We start from the raw sequence: 25,771 nt of genomic DNA, 5'->3' as shown, positions 1-25,771 counted from the left end.
TATTTCCAAGACATCCAGAATTCTCTTCTCCCCTGACTTCTCCTCTCCCCAAGGTTTCTTTCTGTATTTAGGGATTGAAGTTCTCAGTAAAGGGGGTTGAACCAGACAATACCCAATTTAGAGCACATCCATTTCCAATCTAAAACAAAGGAAATCTTTCAAACTCTGCTCAGAAAATAGAGGGGTTTGATTTCAGAGAAGTATAGTTAAGATGTGGTAACAACTGGGCAGTAGAAAAAGTGGCCAGTGTATAGTTAGTGTTATACACTAATAAACCATTTTTCAGATTCTTAATTAGAACCAAGTACGGAGAACCAGACAGAGACAAGAACTGCAGCTAATCATCACCAGATATTCACTAGAAATAGGGCCTAAAACTATGTAGATTAACTATTAGCAATGACCTCAGAGAGGAACTGGAATTCCATTAGTACCAAGGAGATAGGTAAGGAGACCAAAGAAAATTTACACAGGTGGCAGTTATTGAAATTGGCTATATTTTTATCTATTCAAAGGGAATTAGAGAACAACCAGCACAATAACATTTTTTTTAAGTTGAAGCAAAGGGAAAAAAGGTATTACCCTCTTCAACACACCATACAAATTATTTACTGAAGCAGTAATTTTTAAAATTTAGAAGTTTGTCTTGAAAGCACAAAAAAGATTTAAGAAGCTATATCCCCTATGAAATAATTATCTTTAAATTGTCACTTCACTTTAGTTGAAACTGGAACTGGAAATTTAAAAAGTATGTATTAGAGATATGGTGACTGTATAACTGACTGTCATTAGGGCACCACTGAGAGTGAAAGGGGATGCCAAGTAAATAGAAAACTATGTCACAAACAAAAGTGGGTAGAGTGTACAGCCCCATTAACTAGTTATGCTTTATGCAAAAAAACCTTAGCCTTACTTTACAAATTTAAATAAGTGTGCCTTTATTTGTTTCAAGTACATATACAAGCTTATGTATTTGTTATTATTTCTACTTTAATGGCAAGAGTGTAGTGAGTCTGAGACTCATGCAACACTGATGACAGTGAAAACTGGTATAACTTCTGGAATCAATAAATATTGATGTGGCAATATTTATAAAGAGACTTAACATCCTTTGTAACCTAGTAATTGACTTTGAAAGAAGGAGCTGGGTATGCCAACTTAGGCCCCAAGAAAGGAAATAACTTTTCATCTGAGGAATGCTAGTCCCTTTAAATTGTCAGGCCCAGAGAGGCATTTAAAATGTAACAAGACAGGGATGCCCTCTCTCACCAGCCCTATTCAACATAGTGTTGGAAGTTCTGGCCAGGGCAATCAGGCAAGAAAAAGAAATAAAGGGTATTCAGTTAGGGAAAGAGGAAGTCAATTTGTCCCTGTTTGCAGATGACATGATTGTACATTTAGAAAACCCCATTGTCTCAGCCCAAAATCGCCTTAAGCTGATAAGCAACTTCAGCAAAGTCTCAGGATACAAAATCAATGTGCAAAAATCACAAGCATTCCTATATACCAATAACAGACAAAGAGACAGCCAAATCATGAGTGAACTCCCATTCACAACTGCTACAAAGAGAATAAAATACCTAGGAATCCAACTTACAAGGGATGTCAAGGACCTCTTCAAGAAGAACTACAAACCACTGCTCAATGAAATAAAAGAGGACACAAACAAATGGAAGAACATTCCATGCTCATGGATAGGAAGAATCAATATCATGAAAATGGCCATACTGCCCAAGGTACTTTATAGATTCAATGCCATCCCCACCAAGTTACCAATGTCTTTCTTCACAGAATTGGAAAAAACTACTTTCAAATTCATATGGAACCAAAAGAGAGCCCGCATTGCCAAGACAATCCTAAGCCAAAAGAACAAAGCTGGAGGCATCATGTTACCTGACTTCAAACTATACCACAAGGCTACAGTAACCAAAACAGCATGGTACTGGTACCAAAACAGAGATATAGATCAATGGAACAGAACAGAGCCCTCAGGAATAATGCCGCATATCTACAACCATCTGATCTTTGACAAACCTGACAAAAACAAGAAATGGGGAAAGGATTCCCTATTTAATCAATGGTGCTGGGAAAACTGGCTAGCCATATGTAAAAAGCTGAAACTGGATCCCTTCCTTATACCTTATGCAAAAATTAATTCAAGATGGATTAAAGACTTAAATGTTAGACCTAAAACCATAAAAACCCTAGAAGAAAACCTAGGAAATACTATTCAGGACATAGGCATGGGCAAGGACTTCATGACTAAAACACCAAAAGTGATGGCAACAAAAGCCAAAATAGACAAATGGGATGTAATTAAACTAAAGAGCTTCTGTGCAGCAAAAGAAACTATCATCAGAGTGAACAGGCAACTTACAGAATGGGAGAAATTTTTTGCAATCTACCCATCTGACAAAGGGCTAATATTTAGAATCTACAAAGAACTTAAACAAATTTACAAGAAAAAAAAAAACAAACAACCCCATCAAAAAGTGGGCAAAGGATATGAACACACACTTCTCAAAAGAAGACATTTATGCAGTAAACAGACACATGAAAAAATGCTCATCACTGGTCATCAGAGAAATACAAATTAAAACCACAATGAGATATCATCTCACACCAGTTAGAATGGCGATCGTTAAAAAGTCAGGAAACAACAGATGCTGGAGAGGATGTTGAGAAATAGGAATGCTTTTACATTGTTGATGGAAATGTAAATTAATCCAACCATTGTGGAAGAAAGTGTGGCGATTCCTCAAGGATCTAGAACTAGAAATATAATTTAACCCAGCCATCCCATTACTGGGTATATACCCAAAGGATTATAAATCATGCTACTATAAAGACTCATGCACACGTATGTTTATTGTGGCACTATTCACAATAGCAAAGTCTCGGAACCAACCCAAATGTCCATCAATGATATACTGGATTAAGAAAATGTGGCACATATACACCATGGAATACTATGCAGCCATGAAAAAGGATGCATTCATGTCCTTTGCAGGGACATGGATGAAGCTGGAAACCATCATTCTGAGCAAACTATCACAAGGACAGAAAACCAAACACCTCATGTTCTCACTCATAAATGGGAATTGAACAATGAGAACACTTGGACACAGGGCGGGGAACATCACACACCGGGGCCTGTCGTGGTGAGAGGTGAAGCCAGCTGGGCTTCTGGGTTGGGTGGGGACTTGGAGAACTTTTTTGTCTAGCTAAAGGATTGTAAATGCACCAATCAGCACTCTGTGTCTAGTTAAAGGATTGTAAATGCACCAATCAGCACTCTGTAAAAGGGACCAATCAGCAAAATGGACCAATCAGCACTCTGGAAAATGGACCAATCAGCACTCTGTAAAATGGACCAATCAGCAGGACGTGGAAGGGGCCAAATAAGGGCATAAAAGCTGGCCACCCCAGCCAGCAGCGGCAACCCGCTCGGGTCCCCTTCCATGCTGTGGAAGCTTTGGTCTTTCACTCTTCACAATAAATCTTGCTGCTGCTCATTCTTTGGGTCCACACTACCTTTATGAGCTGTAACACTCATCACGAGGGTCTGCGACTTCATTCCTGAAGTCAGCGAGACCACGAACCCACCAGAAGGAAGAAACAACTCCAGACACACCATCTTTAAGAGCTGTAACACTCACTGCGAGGGTCTGTGGCTTCATGCTTGAAGTCAGCAAGACCAAGAACCCACCAGAAGGAACCAATTCCGGACACAGTGGGGTGGGGGGGCAGGGGAGGGATAGCATTAGGAGAAATACCTAATGTAAATGACGAGTTAATGGGTGCAGCAAACCAACATAGCACATGTATACCTATGTAACAAACCTGCACGTTGTGCACATGTACCCTAGAACTTAAAGTATAATAAATAAATAAAATAAAATAACAGCAGTCACATCTCACTTCCCCTTGAGATAAGTAATTACCTCTTGAGGCCACTTGCTATGCAGGCTCTAGACTGACACCAAGTGGCCATAAAACGTCATACACCCTATAGTTCAACAATGTACAACCAATCACTAACCAATGTTATTTCTGTAAACCTACGAGAATACCTGAGGAACAACTTTTGTAATCAGACCTCTTCTTTTGTTTTCTGGACCACTCTCCAAAGGCAACCTTTAAGTGTGAAATATGTCCTGAGCTGCCATCCTCAACCTTGGCCCAAACAAACACTCTATATTTTTTCTCCTCTTCTTCCCTTTAGGTTGGCATCCCTAAAGGGATGGCACCCTCCCAGAGAGCCCTCCTGTTACGTTCCCTGTCACTGGTAAGGGGCAGTCACCAAAGGGGAGCCTAAGGTTGCCAAGACTGCCTACATGTGGATGGGCCATCTTGTTTCCTTGTTAAAATGAGGAAATATGAGTCTATCAACTTTGTTCTTCTTCAATATTGTTTTGGCTGTTCAAGGAACCTTGAAATTCTATGTGAAATTTATGATTAGCTTTTCCATTTCTGTAGAAAAGGGTGTTATGATTTTGATAGCAATTTCAGGCCAGGCTTGGTGGCTCATGCCTGTAATCCCAACACTTCTGGAGGCCTAGGTGGGTGGATCACCTGAGGTCAGGAGTTCGAGACCAGCCTGGCCAACATGTTGAAATCCTGTCTCTACTAAAAATAGAAAAAAAAAATTTAAAAAATTGGCCGGGTGCAGTGGTGCATGCCTATAGTCCCAGCTACTTGGAAGGCTGGGGCAAGAGAATTGCTTGAACCTGGGAAGAAGTTGTAGTGAGCAAAGATTGTGCCACTGCACTCCAGCCTGGGCAACAGAGTGAGATTCCGTCTCGAGGGGGAAAAATGATAGCGATTGCAGTGAATCTGTAGATTACTCTGGGGAATTTAAGATTTCCAGTTTACAATCATGGGCTATCTCTCCATCTATTTAGGTCTTCTTCCTTTCAAAAATGTTTAATAGCTTTGAGTATACAAAGACTTGCATTTCTTGAATTTATTCCTAAGATTTTGATGCTATTATAAATAGTTCTCCTAAATTCACTTTTGGATTGTTCATTGCTACTGCATAAAAATACAAATAATTTTTGTGTGTTGATCTTGTATCCTACAATCTTTATGACTTTATGTATTAGGTCTAATATTTTTGTGTGGATCCTTTAGGATCTTCTATATATTATATCATGTCATCTATAAACATAGTTTTACTTCTTTTTTTATTTGGATGCCTTTTATTTCTGTTTCTTGCCTAACTGTTCTACTTGTCTAACTGTAAAATGTTGAATAGAAGTGGCAAAAACAGACATTCTCATCCTAATTTTCATTTAGGGGTAAAATGGCAAAGAAGGAAAGCTTCCCCCTTCACCCTCTGAAGGTTCACTGAAAATGAACTGATGAAATGCAGATTAATAGGAGAAAAAAACAAATTTATTCTAATGTGCACGCTACCCAATAAGCAGTGGAGTAAAAATGCTCCATAGGGGAAGGTTAGGTGGGGCTGTAGCAGTAAATGATTCTGTGGAGGAAATGAATGGACCTGGAGGCAGACATTATCTTATGAATGATTCTTTTTGGAAACTGAATGAGATCGGACCAGAGAACAAATACTAATAGTTGGAATAAAGTTCAAATTTCATCTGGGCTGTAATCGTGTTAAATTTTCGGTGTCTTCCTGTTATATGAGTTTTAATTTTCTCTGATTGATGAAATTTCAGGGAAGGAATTGAAGGCAATTTTGTTCCTCTCCTGGGGTCCAGTTTTTAGATAGAAAACGAAACCAGAGAATAGCTTCATTCTGTGCTTTGGGAGAGACAGAGGATTAGAGGGGTGGGGGGTCAGAAAGACCTTCAGGCTGCTTCTTTAGTTCAGCATGTCAAAGCACCATATTTCAGGATATTGTTTTCTGAGTCCCAACACAGAAAGCTTTCAGTCTTTAACCACTGATTATAATGTTAGCTGTGGGTTTTTCCATAAATGCTCTTTACCATGTAGAAGAAACTCCCATTCCTAGTTCATTGAATGTTTTTATCATGAAAGGGTTTAATTACTTTTATATTAGAAATATTTTTTCCTAATCTTTGCAATGCCTTCTATGATGATTATTTTTTAAAATGCACCCATCATTAAATAGGCATCAATATTAACACTGAATATTCAGGATTTCCCCTGCAGAATGTAGAAGTGAAACAGCAACATGAGAAAAAAAAAATGAGGATTACAATTAGAGATTAGAGTGATACTGCTCTTTCCATTCCTGGCCATAACTTAGTGTGAAAGGAAGGTGGAGCCCCTCCTAGTGTCCACAGTAGTAAAATATTGTAAGCAATTACCTTACATACAGTTTATGAACTGCTATAATTAGTGACCTAATGTTGTGTAAAATATTACTCCCAAACTTCCCAGCATTAAAACAAACATTTATTTCTTACAATTCCTGCAGGTCAAGAATCTAGGAGCAACTTATCTGAGTGGCTCTTCATAAGCTTGCAATCAACTTGTTGGTTGGGGCTGTAGATATCTAAAGGCTTGTCTGGAGCTGGAGGACCCTCCTGCAAGATGACCCACTCAAAGGGCTCACTCATTGGCAAATGGCTTCTATTCCTTGCAATGTCAGCCTCTCCACTGGGCTGCTTGAATGTCCTTATGACATGGCAGCTGGCTTCCCCAGAATGAGTGATCCAAGAGATAGAGCCAGCAGGAATCTGTAATACCTTTTATGACCTACCTCGAAAGTCACACACAGTCATTTCCACCATATTCTATTTTTTAGAAGATAGTCACTAAATTCAGCTCATGCTCATGGGGGGAAGAATCACGTTCCACCCTTTGAAGGGAGCAGTATTAAGTAATTTGTGACATATTATGTCCGGAATTGGTGGGTTCTTGGTCTCACTGACTTCAAGAATGAAGCCGTGGACCCTTGCGGTGAGTGTTACAGTTCTTAAAGGGGGCGTGTCTGGAGTTTTTTCCTTCTGATGTTCGGATGTGTTCGGAGTTTCTTCCTTCTGGTGGGTTTGTGGTCTCGCTGGCTTAGGACTGAAGCTGCGGACCTTCGAGGTGAGTGTTACAGCTCTTAAGGCAGCGCGTCTGGAGTTGTTCATTCCTCCCCATGGGTTCGTGGTCTCTCTGGCTTCAGGAGTGAAGCTGCACACCTTTGCAGTGAGTGTTACAGCTCATAAAAGCAGTGTGGACCCAAAGACTGAGCAGCAGCAAGATTTATTGCAAAGAGCAAAAGAACAAACCTTCCACAGTGTGGAAGGGGACCCGAGCGGGTTACCACTGCTGGCTTGGGCAGCCTGCTTTTATTCTCTTATCTGGCCCCACCCATAACCCGCTGATTGGTCCATTTTACAGAGAGCTGATTGGCCCATTTTGACAGGGTGCTGACTGGTGTGTTTACAATCCCTGAGCTAGACACAAAAGTTCTCCATGTCCCCACTAGATTAGCTAGATACACAGTGTCCACAAAAAGGATCTCCAAGTCCCCACCAGAGTAGCTAGATACAGAGTGTTGATTGGTGCATTCACAAACCCTGAGCTAGACACAGGGTGCTGACTGGTGTGTTTACAAACCTTGAGCTAGATAGAGAGTGCCGATTGGTGTATTTACAATCCCTTAGCTAGACATAAAGGTTCTCCGAGTCCCTACTAGAGTAGCTAGATACAGAGTGTCGATTGGTGCATTCACAAACCCTGAGCTAGACACAAGGTGCTGATTGGTGTATTTACAATCCCTTAGCTAGACATAAAGGTTCTCCAAGTCCCCACCAGACTCAGGAGCCCAGCTGGCTTCACCCAGTGGATCCCGCACCGGGGCCACAGGTGGAGCTGCCTGCCAGTCCCACATCGTGCACCCACACTCCTCAGCCCTTGGGTGGTTGATGGGACTGGGTGCCGTGGAGCAGGGGGTGGCGCTCGTCAGGGAGGCTCAGGCTGCACAGGAGCCCACGGAGACAGGAGAGGCTCAGGCACGGGAGGCTGCAGGTCCCGAGCCCTGCCCTGTGGGGAGGCAGCTAAGGCCCGGCAAGAAGTCGAGCACAGCAGCTGCTGGCCCAGGTGCTAAGCCCCTCACCGCCCAGGGCCAGCAGGGCCAGCCGGCCGCTCTGAATGTGGGGCCTGCTGAGATCACACCCACTCGGAACTCACACTGGCTCGCAAGCACCACGCGCAGCCCCGGTTCCCGCCCGTGCCTCTCCCTCCACACCTCCTCGCAAGCTGAGGGAGCCAGCTCCGGCCTTGGCCAGCCCAGAAAGGGGCTCCCATAGTGCAGCGGCAGGCTGAAGGGCTCCTCAAGTGCGGCCAGAGTGGGAGCCCAGGCAGAGGAGGCGCTGACAGTGAAAGAAGGCTGCAAGGGTTGCCAGCACGCTGTCACCTCTCAATATTTTAAAACCTCAACATTGAAAAATGCAATTTTTGGGTGGCTGGCAAGATAGCCAAATAGGAACAGCTCTGGTCTGCAACTCCCAGTGAGATCAACACAGAAGGTGGGTGATTTCTGCATCTCCAGCTGAGGTACCCAGCTCATCTCATTGAGACTGGTTAGACAGTGGGTGCAGCCCATGGAGGGAAGCAGAAGCAGGGTGGGGTGTCGCCTAACCTGGGAAGTGTAAGAGGTCAGGGAACTCTCTCCCCTAGCCAAGGAAAGCCATGAGGGACCATGCCATGAGGAAAGATGCACATACTACACGTTTCCCATGGTCTTCACAACCCATAAACCAGGAGATTCCCTCTGGTGCCTATGCCATAAGGGCCCTGGGTTTCAAGCACAAAACTGGGTGGCCGTTTGGGCAGACACCAAGCTAGCTTCAGGAGTCATCTTTCATACCCCAGTGGCACCTGGAAAGCCAGTGAGGCAGAACTATTCACTCCCCTGGAAAGGGGGCTGAAGCCAGGGCTGAAGCCAGGGAGCCAAGTGGTCTAGCTCAGCAGATCCCAGCTCCACGGAGCCCAGCAAGCTATGATCCACTGGCTTGAAATTCTTGCGGCCAGCACAGCAGTCTGAAGTCGACCTGAGATGCTCCAGCTTGGTAGGGGAAGGGGCGTCCATCATGTCATTACTGAGGCTTGAGTAGGCAGTTTTCCCCTGAGAGTGTAAACAAAATTGCCAGCAAGTTTGAACTCGGCGGAGCCCACCGCAGCTCAGCAAAGCCACTGTGGCCAGGCTGCCTCTCTAGATTACTCCTCTCTGGGCAGAGCATCTCTGAAAGAAGGGCAGCAACCCCAGTCAGAGGCTTATAGATAAAACTCCCATCTCCCTAGGACAGAGCACCCGGAGGAATGGGCAGCTGTGGGTAGAGCTTCAGCAGACAGACGTTCCTGCCTTCCAGCTCTGAAGAGAGCAGCAGATCTCCCAGCACAGTGCTCAAGCTCTGCTAAGGGACAGACTGCCTCCTCAAGTGGCTCCCTGACCCCTGTGCCTCCTGACTGAGAGACACCTCCCAGCAGGGGTTGACAGACACCTCTTACAGGAGAGCTCTGGCTGGCATCTGGCAGGTGCCCCTCTGGGATGAAGCTTCCAGAGGAAGGAACAGGCAGCAATCTCTGTTGATCTGCAGCCCCTGCTGGTGATACCCAGGCAAAGAGGGTGTGGAGTTGACCTCCAGCAAACTCCAGTAGACCTGCAGCTGAGGGGCCTAACTATTAGAAGGAAAACTAATGAACAGAAAGGAATAGCATCAACATCAACAAAAAGGACATCCACACAGAAATCCCATCTGAAAGTCACCAACATCAAAGACCAAAGGTAGAAAACTCCACGGAGATGAGGAAAAACCATTGCAAAAAGACTGAAAATTCCAAAAACCAGAATGCCTCTTCTCATCCAAAGGATCACAACTCCTCACCAGCAAGGGAACAAAACTAGACAGAGAATGAGTCTGATGAATTGACAGAAGTAGGCTTCAGAATGTGGGTAATAACAAATTCCTCCAAGCTAAAGGAGCATGTTCTAACCCAATGCAAGGAAGCTAAGAGCCTTGAAAAAAAAAGGTTAGAGGAATTGCTAACTAGAATAACCAGTTTAGAGAAGAACATAAATGACCTGATGTAGCTGAAAAACACAGCACAAGAACTTTGTGAAGCATACACAAGTATCAACAGCCAAATCGATCAAGCAGAAGAAAAGATATCAGAGATCGAAGATCAACTTAATGAAATAGGCTGTGAAGACAAGATTAGAGAAAAAAGAATGAAAAGGAATGAACAAAGCCTCCAAGAAATATGGGACTGTGTGAAAAGACCAAACCTATGTTTGATTGGTGTAGCTGAAAGTGATGGGGAGAATGGAACCAAGCTGGAAAACACTCTTCAGGATATTATGCAGGAGAACTTCCCCAACCTAGCAAAACAGGCCAACATTCAAAGTCAGGAAATACAGAGAACACCACAAAGATACTCCTTGAGAAGAGCAACCCCAAGACACATAATTGTCAGATTCACCAAGGTTGAAATGAAGGAAAAAATGTTAAGGGCAGCCAGAGAGAAAGGTTGGGTTACCCACAAAGTGAAGCCTACCAGACTAACAGCAGATCTCTCTGCAGAAATCCTACAAATGAGAAGAGAATGGGGGCCAATATACAACATTTTTAAAGAAAAGAATTTTCAACCCAGAATTTCATATCCAGCCAAACTAAGCTTCATAAGTGAAGGAGAAATAAAATCCTTTACAGACAAGCAAATGCAGAAAGATTTTGTCACCACCAGGCCTGCTTTACCAGACCTCCTGAAGGAAGCACTAAAAATGGAAAGGAAAAACCAGTACAAGCCACTGCAAAAACATACTAAATTCTAAAGACCATCAACACTATGAAAAAACTGCATCAACTAATGGGCAAAATAACCAGCTAGCATCATAATGACAGAATCAAATTCACATATAACAATATTAACCTTAAATGTAAACGGGCTAAATGCCCCAATTAAAAGACTCAGACTGGCAAACTGGATAAAGAGTCAAGATCCATCGGTGTGCTGTATTCAGGAGATCCATCTCATGTGCAAAGACACACACACACTCAAAATAATGGCATGGAGAAATATTTACCAAGCAAATGGAAAGAAAAAAAAAAAAGGCAGGGGTTGCAATCCTGGTCTCTGATAAAACAGACTTTAAACCAACAAAGATCAAAAAAGACAAAGAAAGGCATTACATAATGGTAAAGGGATCAATGCAACAAGAAGAGATAACTAGCCTAAATAAATATGCATTAAATACTGGAGCACCCAGATTCATAAAGCAAGTTCTTAGAGACCTAGAAAGAGACTTAGACTCCCACACAATAATGGTGGGAGACTTTAACACCCCACTGTCAATATTAGACAGATCAATGACACATAAAATTAACAAGGATATTCAGCACTTGAACTCAGCTCTAGACCAAGCAACCTAATAGACATCGACAGAACTCTCCACCCCAAATCAACAGAATATACATTCTTCTCAGCACCACATTGCACTTATTCTAAAATTGACCACATAATTGGAAGTAAAACATTCCCAGCAAAGGCAAAAGAACAGAAACCATAACAATCAGTCTCTCAGACTACAGAGCAATCAAATTAGAACTCAAGATTGGCACATGTATACATATGTAACAAACCTGCACATTGTGCACATGCACCCTAAAACTTAAAGTATAATAATAATAAAATTTAAAAAAATAAAAAAGAAACTCACTCAAAACCACACAATACATGGAAACTGAACAACCTGCTCCTGAATGACTATTGGGTAAAAAATGAAATCAAGGCAGAAATAAATAAGTTCTTTGAAACCAATGAGAAAAAAGACACAACATAACAGAATCTCTGGGACACAGCTACAACAGTATTTAGAGGGAAATTTATAGCATTAAATGCCCACAGAAGAAAGCAGGAAAGATCTAAACTCGACAGTCTACGTCACAATTAAAAAAACTAGAGAAGCAAGAGCAAACAAATTCAAAAGCTAGTAGAAGACAAGAAATAACTAAGATCAGAGCAGAACTGAAGGAGATAGAGACATGAAAAACACTTCAAAAAACCAATGAACCCAAGAGCTGTTTTTCTGAAAAGATCAACAAAATAGACCGCTAGCCAGACTAATAAAGAAGAAAAGAGAGAAGATCAAATAAACACAATAAAAAATGATAAAGGGTAGATCACCACTGATCCCACATAAATACGAACTACCATCAGAGAATACTATAAACACCTCTCCACAAATAAACTAGAAAATCTACAAGAAATGGATAAATTCCTGGACACATACACCCTCCCAAAACTAAACCAGGAAGAAGTCAAATCCCTGAATAGACCAATAACCAGTTGTGAAATTGAGGCAGTAATTAATAGCCTATCAGCCAAAAAAAAAAAAAAAACCCAGGAGAAGACAGATTCACAGCCGAATTCTATCAGAGGTACAAAGAGGAGCTGGTGCCATTCCTTCTGAAACTATTCCAAACAAAAGAAAAAGAGGGACTCCTCCCTAACTCATTTTATGAGGCCAGCATCATCCTGATACCAAAACTTGGCAGAGACACACACACACACAAAAAAATTGTAGGCCAATATCCCTGACAAACATTGATGCGAAAATCCTCAATAAAATACTGGTAAACCAAATCCTGAAGCAAATCAAAAAGCTTACCGACCACAATCAAGTCGGCTTCATCCCTAGGATGCACGGCTGGTTCAACAGATGCAAATACATAAACGTAATCCATCACATAAACAGAACCAATTACAAAAAACATATGATTATCTCAATAGATGCAGAAAGGCCTTCAACAAAAGTCAACACCCCTTCATGCTAAAAACTCTCAATAAACTAGGTATTGATGGAAAGTATCTCAAAATAATAGCTATTTATGACAAACTCATAGCCAATATCATACTGAATAGGCAAAAGCTGGAAGCATTCCCTTTGAAAACAGGCACAAGACAAGGATGCCCTCTTTCACCACTCCTATTCAACATAGTATTGGAAGTTCTGGCCAGGGCAATCAGGCAAGAGAAAAAAATAAAGTGTATTTGATTAGGAAGAGAGGAAGTCAAATTGTCTCTGTTTGCAGATGACATGATTGTGTATTTAGAAAACCCCATTGTCTCAGCCCAAAACCTCCTTAAGCTGATAAGCAACTTCAGCAGAATCACAGGATACAAAATCAATGTGCAAAAATCATAAGCATTCATATACACTAATAATAGACAGCCAAATCATGAGTGAACTTCCATTCACAATTGCTACAAAGAGAATAAAATACCTAGGAATCCAACTTACAAGGGATGTGAACGACCTCTTCAAGGAGAACTACAAACCACTGCTCAAGGAAATAAGAGAGGACACAAACAAATGGAAAAACATTCCATGCTCATGGATAGGAAGAATCAATATTGTGAAAATGACCATACTGTCCAAAGTAATGTATAGATTCAATGCTATCCCCATCAAGTTACCATTGATTTTCTTCACAGAATTAGAAAAAACTACTTTCAAGTTCATATGGAACCAAAAAAGAGCCCATACACCCAAGACAATCCTAAACAAAAAGAACAAAGCTGGAGGCATCACGCAACCTGACTTCAAACTATACTACAAGGCTACAGTAACCAAAACAGCATGGTACTGGTACCAAAACAGATATATAGACCAATGGAACAGAACAGAGGCCTCAGAAATAACACCACACATCCACAGCCATCTGATCTTTGACAAATCTGGAAAAAACAAGCAATGAGGAAAGGATTCCCTATTTAATAAATAGTGTTGGGCAAACTGGCTAGCCATATGCAGAAAACTGAAACTGGAACCCTTCCTTACACCTTATACAAAAATTAACTCAAGATGGTTTAAAGACTTAAACATAAGACCTAAAACCATAAAAACCTAGAAGAAAACCTAGGCAATACCATTCAGGACATAAACATGGACAAAGACTTCATGACTAAAACACCAAGAGCAAGGGCAACAAACGAAAAAACTGACAAATGGGATCTAATGCAGCTAAAGAGCTTCTGCACAGCAAAAGAAACTATCATCAGAGTAAACAGGCAACCTACAGAATGGGAGAAATTTTTTGCAATCTATCCATCTGACAAAGGTCTAATATCCAGAATCTACAAAGAACTTAAACAAATTTATAAGAAAAAAACAAACAACCCTATCAAAAAATGGCCCAAGGATATGAATAGACACTTCTCAAAAGAAGACATTTATGCAGCCAACAAACATATGAAAAAAAGCTAATCATCACTGATCATTAGAGAAATGCAAATCAAAACCACAATGAGATATCATCTCATGCCAGTTAGAATGGCAGTCATTAAGATGTCAGGAAACAACAGATACTGGAGAGGATGTGGAGAAATAGGAACACTTTTACACTGTTGGTGGGAGCGTAAATTAGTTCAACCATCGTGGAAGACAGTGTGGCGATTCCTCAAGGATCTAGAACCAGAAATACCATTTGACCCAGCAATCCCATTCCTGGGTATATACCCAAAGGATTATAAGTCATTCTGCTATAAAGACTTGGAACCGATACACAATAGCAAAGACTTGGAACCAACACAAATGCACATAAATGATAGACTTGATAAAGAAAATGTGGCATATATACACCATGGAATATTATGCAGCCACAAAAAAGGATGAGTTCATGTCCTTTGCAGGCACATGGATGAACTGGAAACCATCATTCTCAGCAAAGTGACACAAGAAGAGAAAACCAAACACCGCATGTTTTCACTCATAAGTAGGAGTTGAACAATGAGAACACATGGACATAGGGAGGGGAACATCACAAACCGGGGCCTGTCGGGGGTCGGGGGACTAGGGGAGGGATAGCATTAGGAGAAATACCTAATGTAGATGATGGGTTGTTGGGTGCAGCAAACCACTATGGCATGCGTATACCTATGTAACAAATCTGCACATTCTGCACATGTATTCCAGAAGTTAAAGTATAATAAAAAATATTTTTTAAAAAAATAGGATTATGCAGAGGCATGTCCACTCTGTCTGTGACTACTAGGGCAGAAAAAGCAGGCATCCGCAGCTTAACTAATAATCTTCATTCACCTATACAAAACGCTCTGTTGCAGGCTTCCTGTTTTTCTTCAAATCATTGCTTTTTAGACTTTTACTTTCCTGATTCTTTCTAGGAATTGAGTAATACAAAAGATTCTTTTTAATAATAAAAAAAGAAAAATGCAATTATCTTTTCCATATGCAATAGTCTGACATGGCATGAATAAACACTCCAAAAACAAAAAGCAAAAAATCCAGACTCAAAACCTGGTAAAATTATTTACATAAATCAATATGGAGATAATCTAGGACAGAAGAAGTCTTCTAGTTGTGTAATATATTGTAAATATTTAAAAACCTTTCAGTAGCATGAATCAATTATATCCAAATCCAGATTATAAATTTTTTCTCTTGAAAGCCTACTATTATAAAATGAAAAAAACTATATGAATCTGTATTTTATAGTAAATATTTTGAAATGTCAAGGGATGTAAAGTTTGTGAAACTGGCCCTGACATAAAAGTAGCCATCAAGGGTTCAGTGTTAAAAACTGAATAGCTTTGGTTGTCTGGTCCTTCCTTTTAGTGATAAGATCCCACAAAAGACAACACTTGTTTGTGACTGCCATTGTCAATGTTGTTACAGTATTGTTTCTAGTACCTAAAGAGTTTATCATAAAATGAAGTTCCCTGTGGCATTTCAAAGAACTTCTCGTGCTGTGTGTCTGCTTTTAGGCATAGTATTGCCAAGAAGTGGTTCAGCAGAACTCAGAGAAATGGGCACTCTAACTCTCTAAGTATGGAAAAAAACTAAATTCACAAGCAGCTGAATAACTAAATAGATATATTGGTTCATGGTGGCAAAAAAAAAAAACATTGTTTTCTGGAGTGAAAATTGTTCAAAATATCTCAGGGAGATAGTCTTGAAATATTTTCTTGAAAAGATGTCTACAGGTCAGCATTGTTCATCAAAACACTTTCCAGGCATGTGAAAACTGATTCGTTAGTGTGAATTTATGGGACACTGAGCATAACATCAGGAAATAACCCTGCAAGTAATTATCACACATAAAAGACCTCCTGTTGCAAAAATGTCAGTTACATTGAGGAAAATTACTCATATTATCCTCCACCTGCCTTTTTTAGAACTTCTCATTCTGCTTTGTATATGGCAAGACTAGCATATTAAGATGCTAGAAACACTGAAGGGTAAAAAGTTTTTCTATTTGCATCATCTACCAGTTAGTTTGATCTACAGAGAGGCTCACATGCCAGTAGTTGGTGATGGCTGCTGGTTGGAGATTCAGCTGGGGCTGTCAGGGCCAGTTCTTTCCTGAAGGACCTCTCTGCATGGCTGCCTGGTTTCCTTTCCACCTGAGGGCTGGGTTCCAAGAAGGATTAATTTGAGAAGTAAGGATAGAAGATGCAGACCTTAGAAGTTCAAGTGTTCCATCAGCTGCATTCAATTAGTCATAAAACCGAGAACAGGAGTGTCCAATCTTTTGGCTTCCCCAGGCCACATTGGAAGAATTGTCTTGGGCCACACATGAAATACACTAACACTAAGGATAGCTGATGAGCTAAAAGAAAAAAAAAAATCTCATCATGTTTTAAGAAAGTTTATGAATTTGTGCTGCATTCAAATTCATTCTCTGGCTCATTCTCTAGAAGGAAGGATGGGCAGCCCTATATAAGATCAGAATTTCCACTCCTCAGCAAATGCAAAAGAACTGAAATCATAACAGTCTCTCAGATCACAGTGCAATCAAATTAGAACTCAAAATTAAGAAATTCATTCAAAACCACACAACTACATGGAAATTGAATGACCTGCTCCTGAATGAATCCTGGGTAAATAATGAAATTAAGGCAGAAATCAAGAAGTTCTTTGAAACTAATGAGAACAAAGAGACAACACACCAGAACTCCAGGACACAGCTAAAGCAGTATTAAGAGGGAAATTCATAGCACTAAAATGCCCTCATCAAAACGTTAGACCTCAAATCAACAACCTAACATCACAACTACAGGAACTAGAGAACCAAGAGCAAATAGACTCCAAAGCTAGTAGAAGACAAGAAATAACAAATATCAGAGCTGAACTGAAGGAGACAGAGACATAAAAAACCCTTCAAAAAAATCAACAAATCCAGGAGCTGGTTTTTTGAAAAAAATTAATAAAATAGACAGACTGCTGCACCTATCAACCCATCACCTAGGTATTAAGCCCAGCATGCATAGCTCTTTTCCCTAATTCTCTCCCATCTCTGCCCTCCCACAACAAGCCGCAGTAAGTGTTGTTCCCCTCCCTGTGTCCATGTGTTCTCATGTTCAGCTCCCACTTATAAGTGAGAACATGGGGTATTTGGTTTTCTGTTCCTGTGTTAGTTTGCTGAGAATATTGGCTTCCAGCTTTATCCATGTCCCTGCAAAGAGCATGATCTCATTCCTTTTTATGGCTGCATAGCATTCCATGGTGTATATGTACCTGCACATCCTGCAAATGTACCTCAAAACTTAAAAAATAAAAAAGTAAAATAGGCCATTAGTTAGACTAATAAAGAAGAAAAAAGAGTCAAATGGACACAATCAGAAATGATAAAGGAAATATCACCACTGACCCCAAAGAAATACAAACAGCCATCAGAGAATACTATAAACACCTCTATGTACACAAACTAGAAAATCTAGAAGAAATGGATAAATTCCTGGATGCATACACCCTCCCAAGACTGAACCAAGAAGAAACTGAATCCCAAAATAGATCAATAACGAGTTCTGAAATTGAGGCAGTAATAAATAGCCTACGAACCAAAAAGCCTATGACCAGACAGATTTACAGCTGAATTCTACTGGAAGTTCAAAGAGGACTTGGTACCATGTGTACTGAAACTATTCCAAACAACTGAAAAGCAGGGACTCCTCCCTAACTCATTTTATGAGGCCAACATCATTCTGATACCAGAAACTGGCAGAGATACAACAAAAAAAGAAAACTTCAGGCCAATATCCCTGATGAACATAGATGCAAAAATCGTCAATAAAATCCTGGCAAACAGATACAACAGCACATCAAAAAGCTTATCCATCACGATCAAGTTGGCTTCATCCCTGGGATGCAAGGTTGATTCAACATACACAAATCAATAAATGTAATTCATCACATAAACAGAACTAAAGACAAAAACCACACGATTATCTCAATAGACACAGAAAAGACCTTTGGTAAAATTCAACATCACTTCATGTTAAAAAAAAAAAAAAAACCTCTCAATCAACTAGGTATTGAAGGAACATACCTCAAAATAATAAGAGCCATGTATGACAAACCCACAGCCGCTATCATACTGAATGGGCAAAAGCTGGAAGCATTCCCTTTGAAAGCAGGCAAAAGATAAAGATGCCCTCTCTTACTACTTCTATTAAACATATTATTGGAAGTCCTGGCCAGGGCTAACAGGCAAGAGGAAGAAATAAAGTGTATGCAAATAGGAAAAGAGGAAGTCAAATTATCTTTGTTTGCAGGTGACATAATCCTATATCTAGAAAATCCCATTGTCTCAGCCCAAAACCTTCTTAAACTAGTAAGCAACTTTGAAGTCTCAGGATACAAAATCAATGTGCAAAAATCATAAGCATTCATATACACCAACAACAAGCATGCAGAGAGCCAAATCAAGAATGAACTCCCATTCACGATTGCTACAAAGAGAATAAACTACCTAGGAATACAACTAACAAGGGAAGTGAAGGATCTCTTCAAGGAGAACTGCAAACCACTGCTCAAGGAAATCAGAGAGGACACAAACAAATAGAGAAACAGTCCATGCTCACAGAGAGGAAGAATCAATATCATGAAAATGGCCATACTGCCCAAAGTAATTTATAGAGCCAATGCCATTACCATTAAATCACCATTGACATTCTTCATGGAATTAGAAAAAAAGCTATGTTAAAATTCATATGGAACCAAAGACGAGCCCATATAGCAGAGACAATTCTAAACAAAAAGAACTAAGCTGGAGTCATCATGCTACCTGACTTCAAACTATGCTATAAGGCTACAGTAACCAAAACAGCATGGTACTGGTACCAAAACAGATATATATAGACCAATGGAACAGAACAGAGGCCTCAGAAATAATGCCACATATCTACAGCCATCTGATCTTTGACAAACCTGACAAAAACAAGCAATGGGAAAAGGACTCCCTATTTAACAAATGGTGTTGGAAAAACTGGCTAGCCATATGCAGAAAATGGAAACTAGACCCCTTCCTTACACCTTATACACAAATTAACTCAAGATGGATTAAAGACTTAAATGTAAAACCCAAAACAATAAAAACTCTGGAAGAAAATCTAGGCAATACCATTCAGGACACAGGCAGGGGCAAAAGCAATTGCAACAAAATTACACTAAAAGCAATTTCAACAAAAGAAAAAATTGACAAATGGGATCTAATTAAACTAAAGAGCTTCTGCACAGTAAAAGAAACTATCATCAGCATGAACAGCCTAGAGAATGGGAGAAAAATTTTGCAATCTATCCATCTGACAAAGGTCTAACATCCAGAGTCTACAAGGAACTTCAACAAATTTACAAGAAAAAAAAACCCATTAGAGAAATGTAAATTAAAGAAATGTAAATCAAAACCACAATGAGATACCATCTCACACCAGTCAGAATGGAGATTATTAAAAAGTCAGTGTCTTTGCTACTGTGAATGGTGCTACAATAAACATACGTGTGCATGTATCTTTATAATAGAATGATTTATATTCCTGTGGGTATATACTTGGTAATGGGATTGCTGGGTAAAATGATATTTCTGATTCTAGATCCTTGAGGAATTGCCACACTGATTTCCACAATGGTTGAACTAATTTACATTCCCACTAATAACCTAGGTGATGGGTTGATAGGTGCAGCAAACCACCAAGGCACACGTATACCTATGTAACAAACCTGCACATTCTGTACATGTATCCCAGAACTTAAAGTAAAAAAAAAAAAATTTTTAATTTAAAAAAAAGGGGAAAAAAGGCCAAGAAACAACAGATGCTGGTGAGGTTGCAGAGAAAAAGGCATGCTTTTACACTGTTGGTGGGAATGTAAGTTAGTTCAACCATTGTGGAAGGCAGTGTGGTAATTCCTCAAAGATCTAGAAGCAGAAACACCATTTGGCCCAGCAATCCCATTACTGGGTATATACCCAAAGTAATATAAATCATACTATTATAAAGATACATGCCTGCATGCATTCAATGCAGCACTATTCACAATAGCAAAGACATGGAATCAACCCAAATGCCCATCAATGACAGACTGGATAAAGAAAATGTGGTACCTAACCACCATGGAATACTATGCAGCCATAAAAAGAAATGAGATCACGTCTTTTGCAGGGACATGGATGGAGCTAGAAGCTGTTATCCTCAGCAAACTAATCCAGGAACAGAAAACCAAACACTGCATATTCTCACTTATAAGTGGGAGCTGAATGATGAGACCACATGGACACATCGGGGGTGGGGGGGAAACAATACACACTGGGACCTGTTGGGGGTCCAGGGGAGGGAGAGCATCAGGAAGAATAGCTAATGGATGCTGGGCTTAATTCCCAGGTGAAGGGTTGATCTGTACAGCAGACCACCATGGCACACATTTACCTGTGTAACAAACCTGCACATGTACCCTGGAACTTAAAAGTTGATTAAATAAATACATATATACACACACACACACACACACACAAAAATCAAAAAATAAAAATAGAAAATAGAAGATCATAGTTTCCTAATTTGCAAATTTCTCTCTTTTAATGTACCTGACTGCGTGTGCTGGTACCATTGGGACCTCACATCATGATACTGCAAGACTGGAGTTTAGGGAACCCAACACAAGAAACTGCTCTGGCTGGTTACTTGATGTGAGAAATAAATGGTCTTGGTCTCTGACCCAGTGGTCTGGTGTTTCCTACAAGTAGGGTACAATTTAGATCCTTCACTGTTTCTGATTTAACAATGGGAGATATTTTTGTGGCCATATCTGCAAATACAGGATACTAATAACGAAAAAGAATAACAACAGTGGCAGCAGAGAACCCAGGGAATAGGATGAAGGGCCACTTTGACTGATTTAAGTGGATAAATAATCTCAAGTGGGAACCAATTTTTGCCCAGGTAAGGAAAATGTCTAAAGAATAATTTTGGAAAGAGAAGCTCCTAGGAAGTATTTTTAGACAGACACTTCTTTTCTTTTCTTTTTTTCTTTTTTTTTTTCCGCGACAGAGTCTCGCTCTGTCACCCAGGCTGGAGTGCAGTGGCGCGATCTCGGCTCACTGCAAGCTCCGCCTCCCGGGTTCACACCATTCTCCTGCCTCAGCCTCCTGAGTAGCTGGGACTACAGGCACCCGCCACCATGCCAGGCTAATTTTTTGTATTTTTAGTAGAGAAGGGGTTTCACCGTGTTAGCCAGGATGGTCTCGATTTCCTGACCTCATGATCCGCCAGCCTCAGCCTCCCAAAGTGCTGGGATTACAGGCCTGAGCCACCATGACCGGCCCAGACACTTATTTTCATACAGGAGAAAACTGGTTGTTCCCTAGGATCTCAAATACGAGGGAGAAGGGGTTACATTTTGAGACAGACTGTAGGTTAGTAGCTCCAGCACATCCTTGAGACTGAACGGCATGGTTTCCAGCATAGTAAAGTACAGTTAAATTCATAGGTGTTGCAGGCAAATATTGTTTAAACAATGAAGGTCCAAATTCAAAAAGAGTTGGAGGTTTGGGTTTATAGTCAAACATCTACCATCATCAGTTTACTCTTTTGTTAATTCTCATGGTTACAGCTTCATGCATGCAGATATTACACATCAAATCTAGTTTTTCCTTACCTTGTTTTTCCTTTGTACATTTATTATGACACTAGCTACAAATAATAATTATTAGAATTGTTGTATTTGTCTTCTTCATTAGATTATGAATGTCTGAAATTCTGAATAATATTTTAGTTATTTTCTCTGGCCCTCAAATTATTTAACATGGTGTTTTGATAACTGCCTACATTTTATTCTTCAATTAATTAATACCAAATATATATATTTTCACAATGCCCAGATTTAAAGCCTGTCATCTATTTATCATTTTTATTAATACAGATAGTAAATTTTTTAAATGGCCTAACACTTGTGTAAAGCCATCTGTAAAAAGAACAAAACTATAAATTAAACTGTGTCTAGAAATCTACCTTCCTTTAACTCCCAGACCTGTCTAGCACCACAAACTTTGTACGATGGTTTTACCATATTTGTCTGTCTTGTCTCCGATGGCGTCAACTGTGCCATCTGGATGCAAACGGACAAACCCTCCAGTCAGCTTGTTATAGAACTGAAGAGTATTTCCTTTTGTAAACTTCCAGCTTTCTGCAGTCCACTAAAAAGAAAAACAAAACAAAACAAACAAAAACACCAGTATGAGAAGAAACAGAGAGAAGAAATTGCTAAGAAACAGCACTTACTAAACTCTATAGGTGGTTTCGTTTTAACACATCAAATAGTCATTTGAACATTGTTTATATGAGATAATCTAAAGCCCAAACAAAATCTTACTGTTTCTTTTCTCTTAAGTTCCAGCTTCTGCCCTGAGAAGGTAAAGAGAGGGCCATTAATTTCAGAAGTGTCTTGCTTTCTCCAGTCATCATAAAACATAGTTTTCCAGGAAATGTGTATACATGATACCTACTCGCAGAGAAGATACTGTTATCCCTGGCATACAGTTCTCTGACAATTTTACAATCATCTTCCCCCTGATCTAGCCATCTGTGAAAAGAAAAGTGTATCGATTATTTTCAGACTTTATATTTACAATAACCATTGGCAATTATCTTCCCAAGTCAGAAATACAAGATAGCAGGAATTGGAAAAGACGTGGCTATCTGGCTCTCAAAGGCAGGGCAGTACAGAATGGAAAAGAAAATCCTAAAATGACTCTAAGAGTGCAAGGGAGGTAGAAGCAGCAGTTACTATCTGGTAAGGCTAAAATACGTTTTTGCCTAATACACAGGTGAGTTACTCAATCAGCCTGCTAACCGTCAAAGTCATAGATGTTATATTTACTGGATCAATTTATCCTGTCCTTTGGCCACTAACTATAGTTCAAACTCTAATCAGTTACTTCATAAATGGTTATTATGGGTTCCATAGGAAAAGAGGCAGGAAAGTGTCAAAAAAAAAAAAAAGCAAATCTATCACCACTGCTGGGAAAATAACTCAAAAATCAATGTCTGTTGACAGTAAGTAAGCACTATCATCTCTGTATAAAAAGCTACATGAAACACTGTGTATATTTATTATTTTTTAACCTAATTTGGGACCTAGTCCAAAGGGAATATGTTTTCTTGTCAGAGACTTTCATTTTTCTTTCTGATATGTACAGAGAAGTCATATTTTTAAGAATCTATCTTAATTTACCATTAAATATTAAATTTCTATCATTAGGAATGATGACAAACATAATAAATGTCTTTCTCAATAGCATAAAGAGCCACTAAAATTAATGTTCACAAAAGTTACCCAGCAAAGCCTCAGTGACTAGGAACAACTAAATAAGTTACCCAGTTCTCAATGCACAAAATTGGAACTAACATGAAATGGATTTTTTCAATGTAAAATACACCTGCAAACCTGTGACAGAAGAAGGCATATTCGTAATTTGTTGTGGGATCCTTGATAACAACATCATCAAGAAACCAGCCATTTCCTAAACACAAATTAAAGAATGAAAATGTGATATGAATAAATATGGTCCAATAATACTTCAAGTTTTGAGAAACAAGTTCTAACTTCCAAATATACGTAAAGGTCTTGTAAAATATAAAGCTTTAGTACTTCAAATAAAGCAAAATATAACAGAAGTAAACTGTAAGGAATGTATTTCTTATACATATAACAAAAGCAAAGCATTATTTTAAGGCTTCATGCCTTATTGTATCTATTTCAGTGGCCTTTTCCAAACAATTGAAAATAGAACAATTCTGTAGCTGCTTTTAATTTCATAAACTGCATTCATAATCCTGAACCTAACATCTTTCAAAGAATACATACTCGATGAGTTACCAACACTTTCTATTTCCAGGAAGTTTTTTAAAGTTCAAATTTAAACAAAGTCTGCATAAAATATATACGTTTTGATAGACTAAAAATGTAAAACCATTCAGAAATCCTGTCCAAGCACATAGACTCAGCTGGTATACATGAAGGTAGAAATTTCTTTTTAAATGTTTAATTTCATATTAATGTGCAAACTAGAGTTAGTTAAAATCAATTTTACTTACACATAAAATATTTTAATTAGTCATAGTGGTTTTGTCTATGCAAAGATCCAGCTCAAAATATATTCTACTCTAATTAAAAATAGTGAGTTGGTGAGTTAACACTCATCAGCTACAGGATAAAATTTATTTTTTTCCTTTTATTTTTTATTTGTATATGTTTAAAGACAGAGGCTTACTCTGTCACCCAGGCTAGAGTACAGTAGTGCAATCACAGTTCACTGTAGCCTTGAACTCCTGAACTCAAGAAATCTTCCAGCCTCAGCCTCTCAAGTAGCTGGGACTCCAGGTGTGTACCACCATGCTCAGCTAATTTTTAAATATTTTTGTGGAGATGGGGTCTTGTATGTTGCCCAGGCTGGTCTTGAACTCCTGGCCTCAAGCGATCCTCACACCTCAGCCTTGCAACATGCTGGAATTATAGGCATAAGCCACTGTTCTCAGCCAGATAAAACTTTTTAACACAGCATACAAGACCCTTCAGCTTACTCTTCAGCTTCATCCCTCATCACACACTCCCATTATTGAGTGATGCCGAACTCTTCACAGTTCCCTAGATCAGTGGTTCCCAAACTTAGCATGCATCTGCATCACCAAAAGGGATTACAAAAACACAGACTACTGAGCTCCACAGTTTCTAATTCAGTAGACCCAGCAAAGGCAGCCTACAGTGATCAAATGCCCCCGTTTGCCCAGGACAGAGGGTTTTCCCAGGATGCAGGATTTTCAGTGCTAAAACCGGGACAGCCATAGGTAAACCAGAATAGCCACAGGCAAACCAGTATGGCTAGTCATCCTAGATAAGACCCCAAGCATTGAATCTTTAACAATTTTCGCAAGCAATGCTGATGGCCCACGAACCACACTTTGAAAACCACTGCCACAGATGATTCACATACATAATGTTATGCCCTTACATATGCTATTCCCTCCACCTGGAACAAAATCTCCAAAATGTTATTTAATTTCATTTTTAAATGCTATCTCCCAAAAAAGAATTACTTGTCTCCTTTAAGGAAAAATAAAATGTTACCAGAATTCTAAAATGAGTTTTAAGAACTGAGGAGGCTGTAAAGAAAACTCTTAGAGGTAATGATACACTGATTTTAACAATACTTTGTAAGTTAGTTAGTTTTTAAATTATTAATGTAAAAATATATTGTCTACATTTTTATCATGTTTTTCCCATAAGAAAGAACCAGAACTGGATTTAGAAAGCTGGAAAAGTTGGGTTCCTAAGGAAAGCTAGGCTGTTCCTGCAGGGATTAGGGAGGGGTAAGAATCTAGAAAAGTCTTATTAACCGGCATTGTTTACACATGTATGTTGGTGAGTAGGTATTTAAAGCAGGAATCATTTATCTTACTATCTTCTTGGATTATCTGCCTACAATTCTACTCCGACTGTTCTCCAGACTTTCCTTTCTCTGTGGCCAAAGGCCACTTAGGAAGCCTGCAGATT

The 25,771-nt window shown here is 39.6% G+C and overlaps 1 protein-coding gene across 1 annotated transcript in view; it reads right to left on the bottom strand.

Moving 5' to 3' along the window:
- Window positions 1–25,771, bottom strand: part of RP1 (RP1 axonemal microtubule associated) — a 342,341-nt gene that overhangs the window by 185,690 nt on the left and 130,880 nt on the right. Inside the window, exons 9-12 of the mRNA XM_054561625.2 lie at window positions 23,666–23,741; window positions 22,725–22,801; window positions 22,592–22,623; window positions 22,286–22,415 (exon numbers count right to left, since the gene is read on the bottom strand). Of these exons, the coding sequence (XP_054417600.2) occupies window positions 22,286–22,415; window positions 22,592–22,623; window positions 22,725–22,801; window positions 23,666–23,741 (315 nt within the window). The remainder of the gene's footprint in view (window positions 1–22,285; window positions 22,416–22,591; window positions 22,624–22,724; window positions 22,802–23,665; window positions 23,742–25,771) is intronic.

This window comes from Pongo abelii, chromosome 7 (genome assembly GCF_028885655.2).
Source record: "Pongo abelii isolate AG06213 chromosome 7, NHGRI_mPonAbe1-v2.0_pri, whole genome shotgun sequence".
Taxonomy (NCBI): Eukaryota; Metazoa; Chordata; class Mammalia; order Primates; family Hominidae; genus Pongo; species Pongo abelii.
Note: the sequence above shows the minus strand (reverse complement) of the source record. Positions and strands in the feature narration are given on the sequence as shown.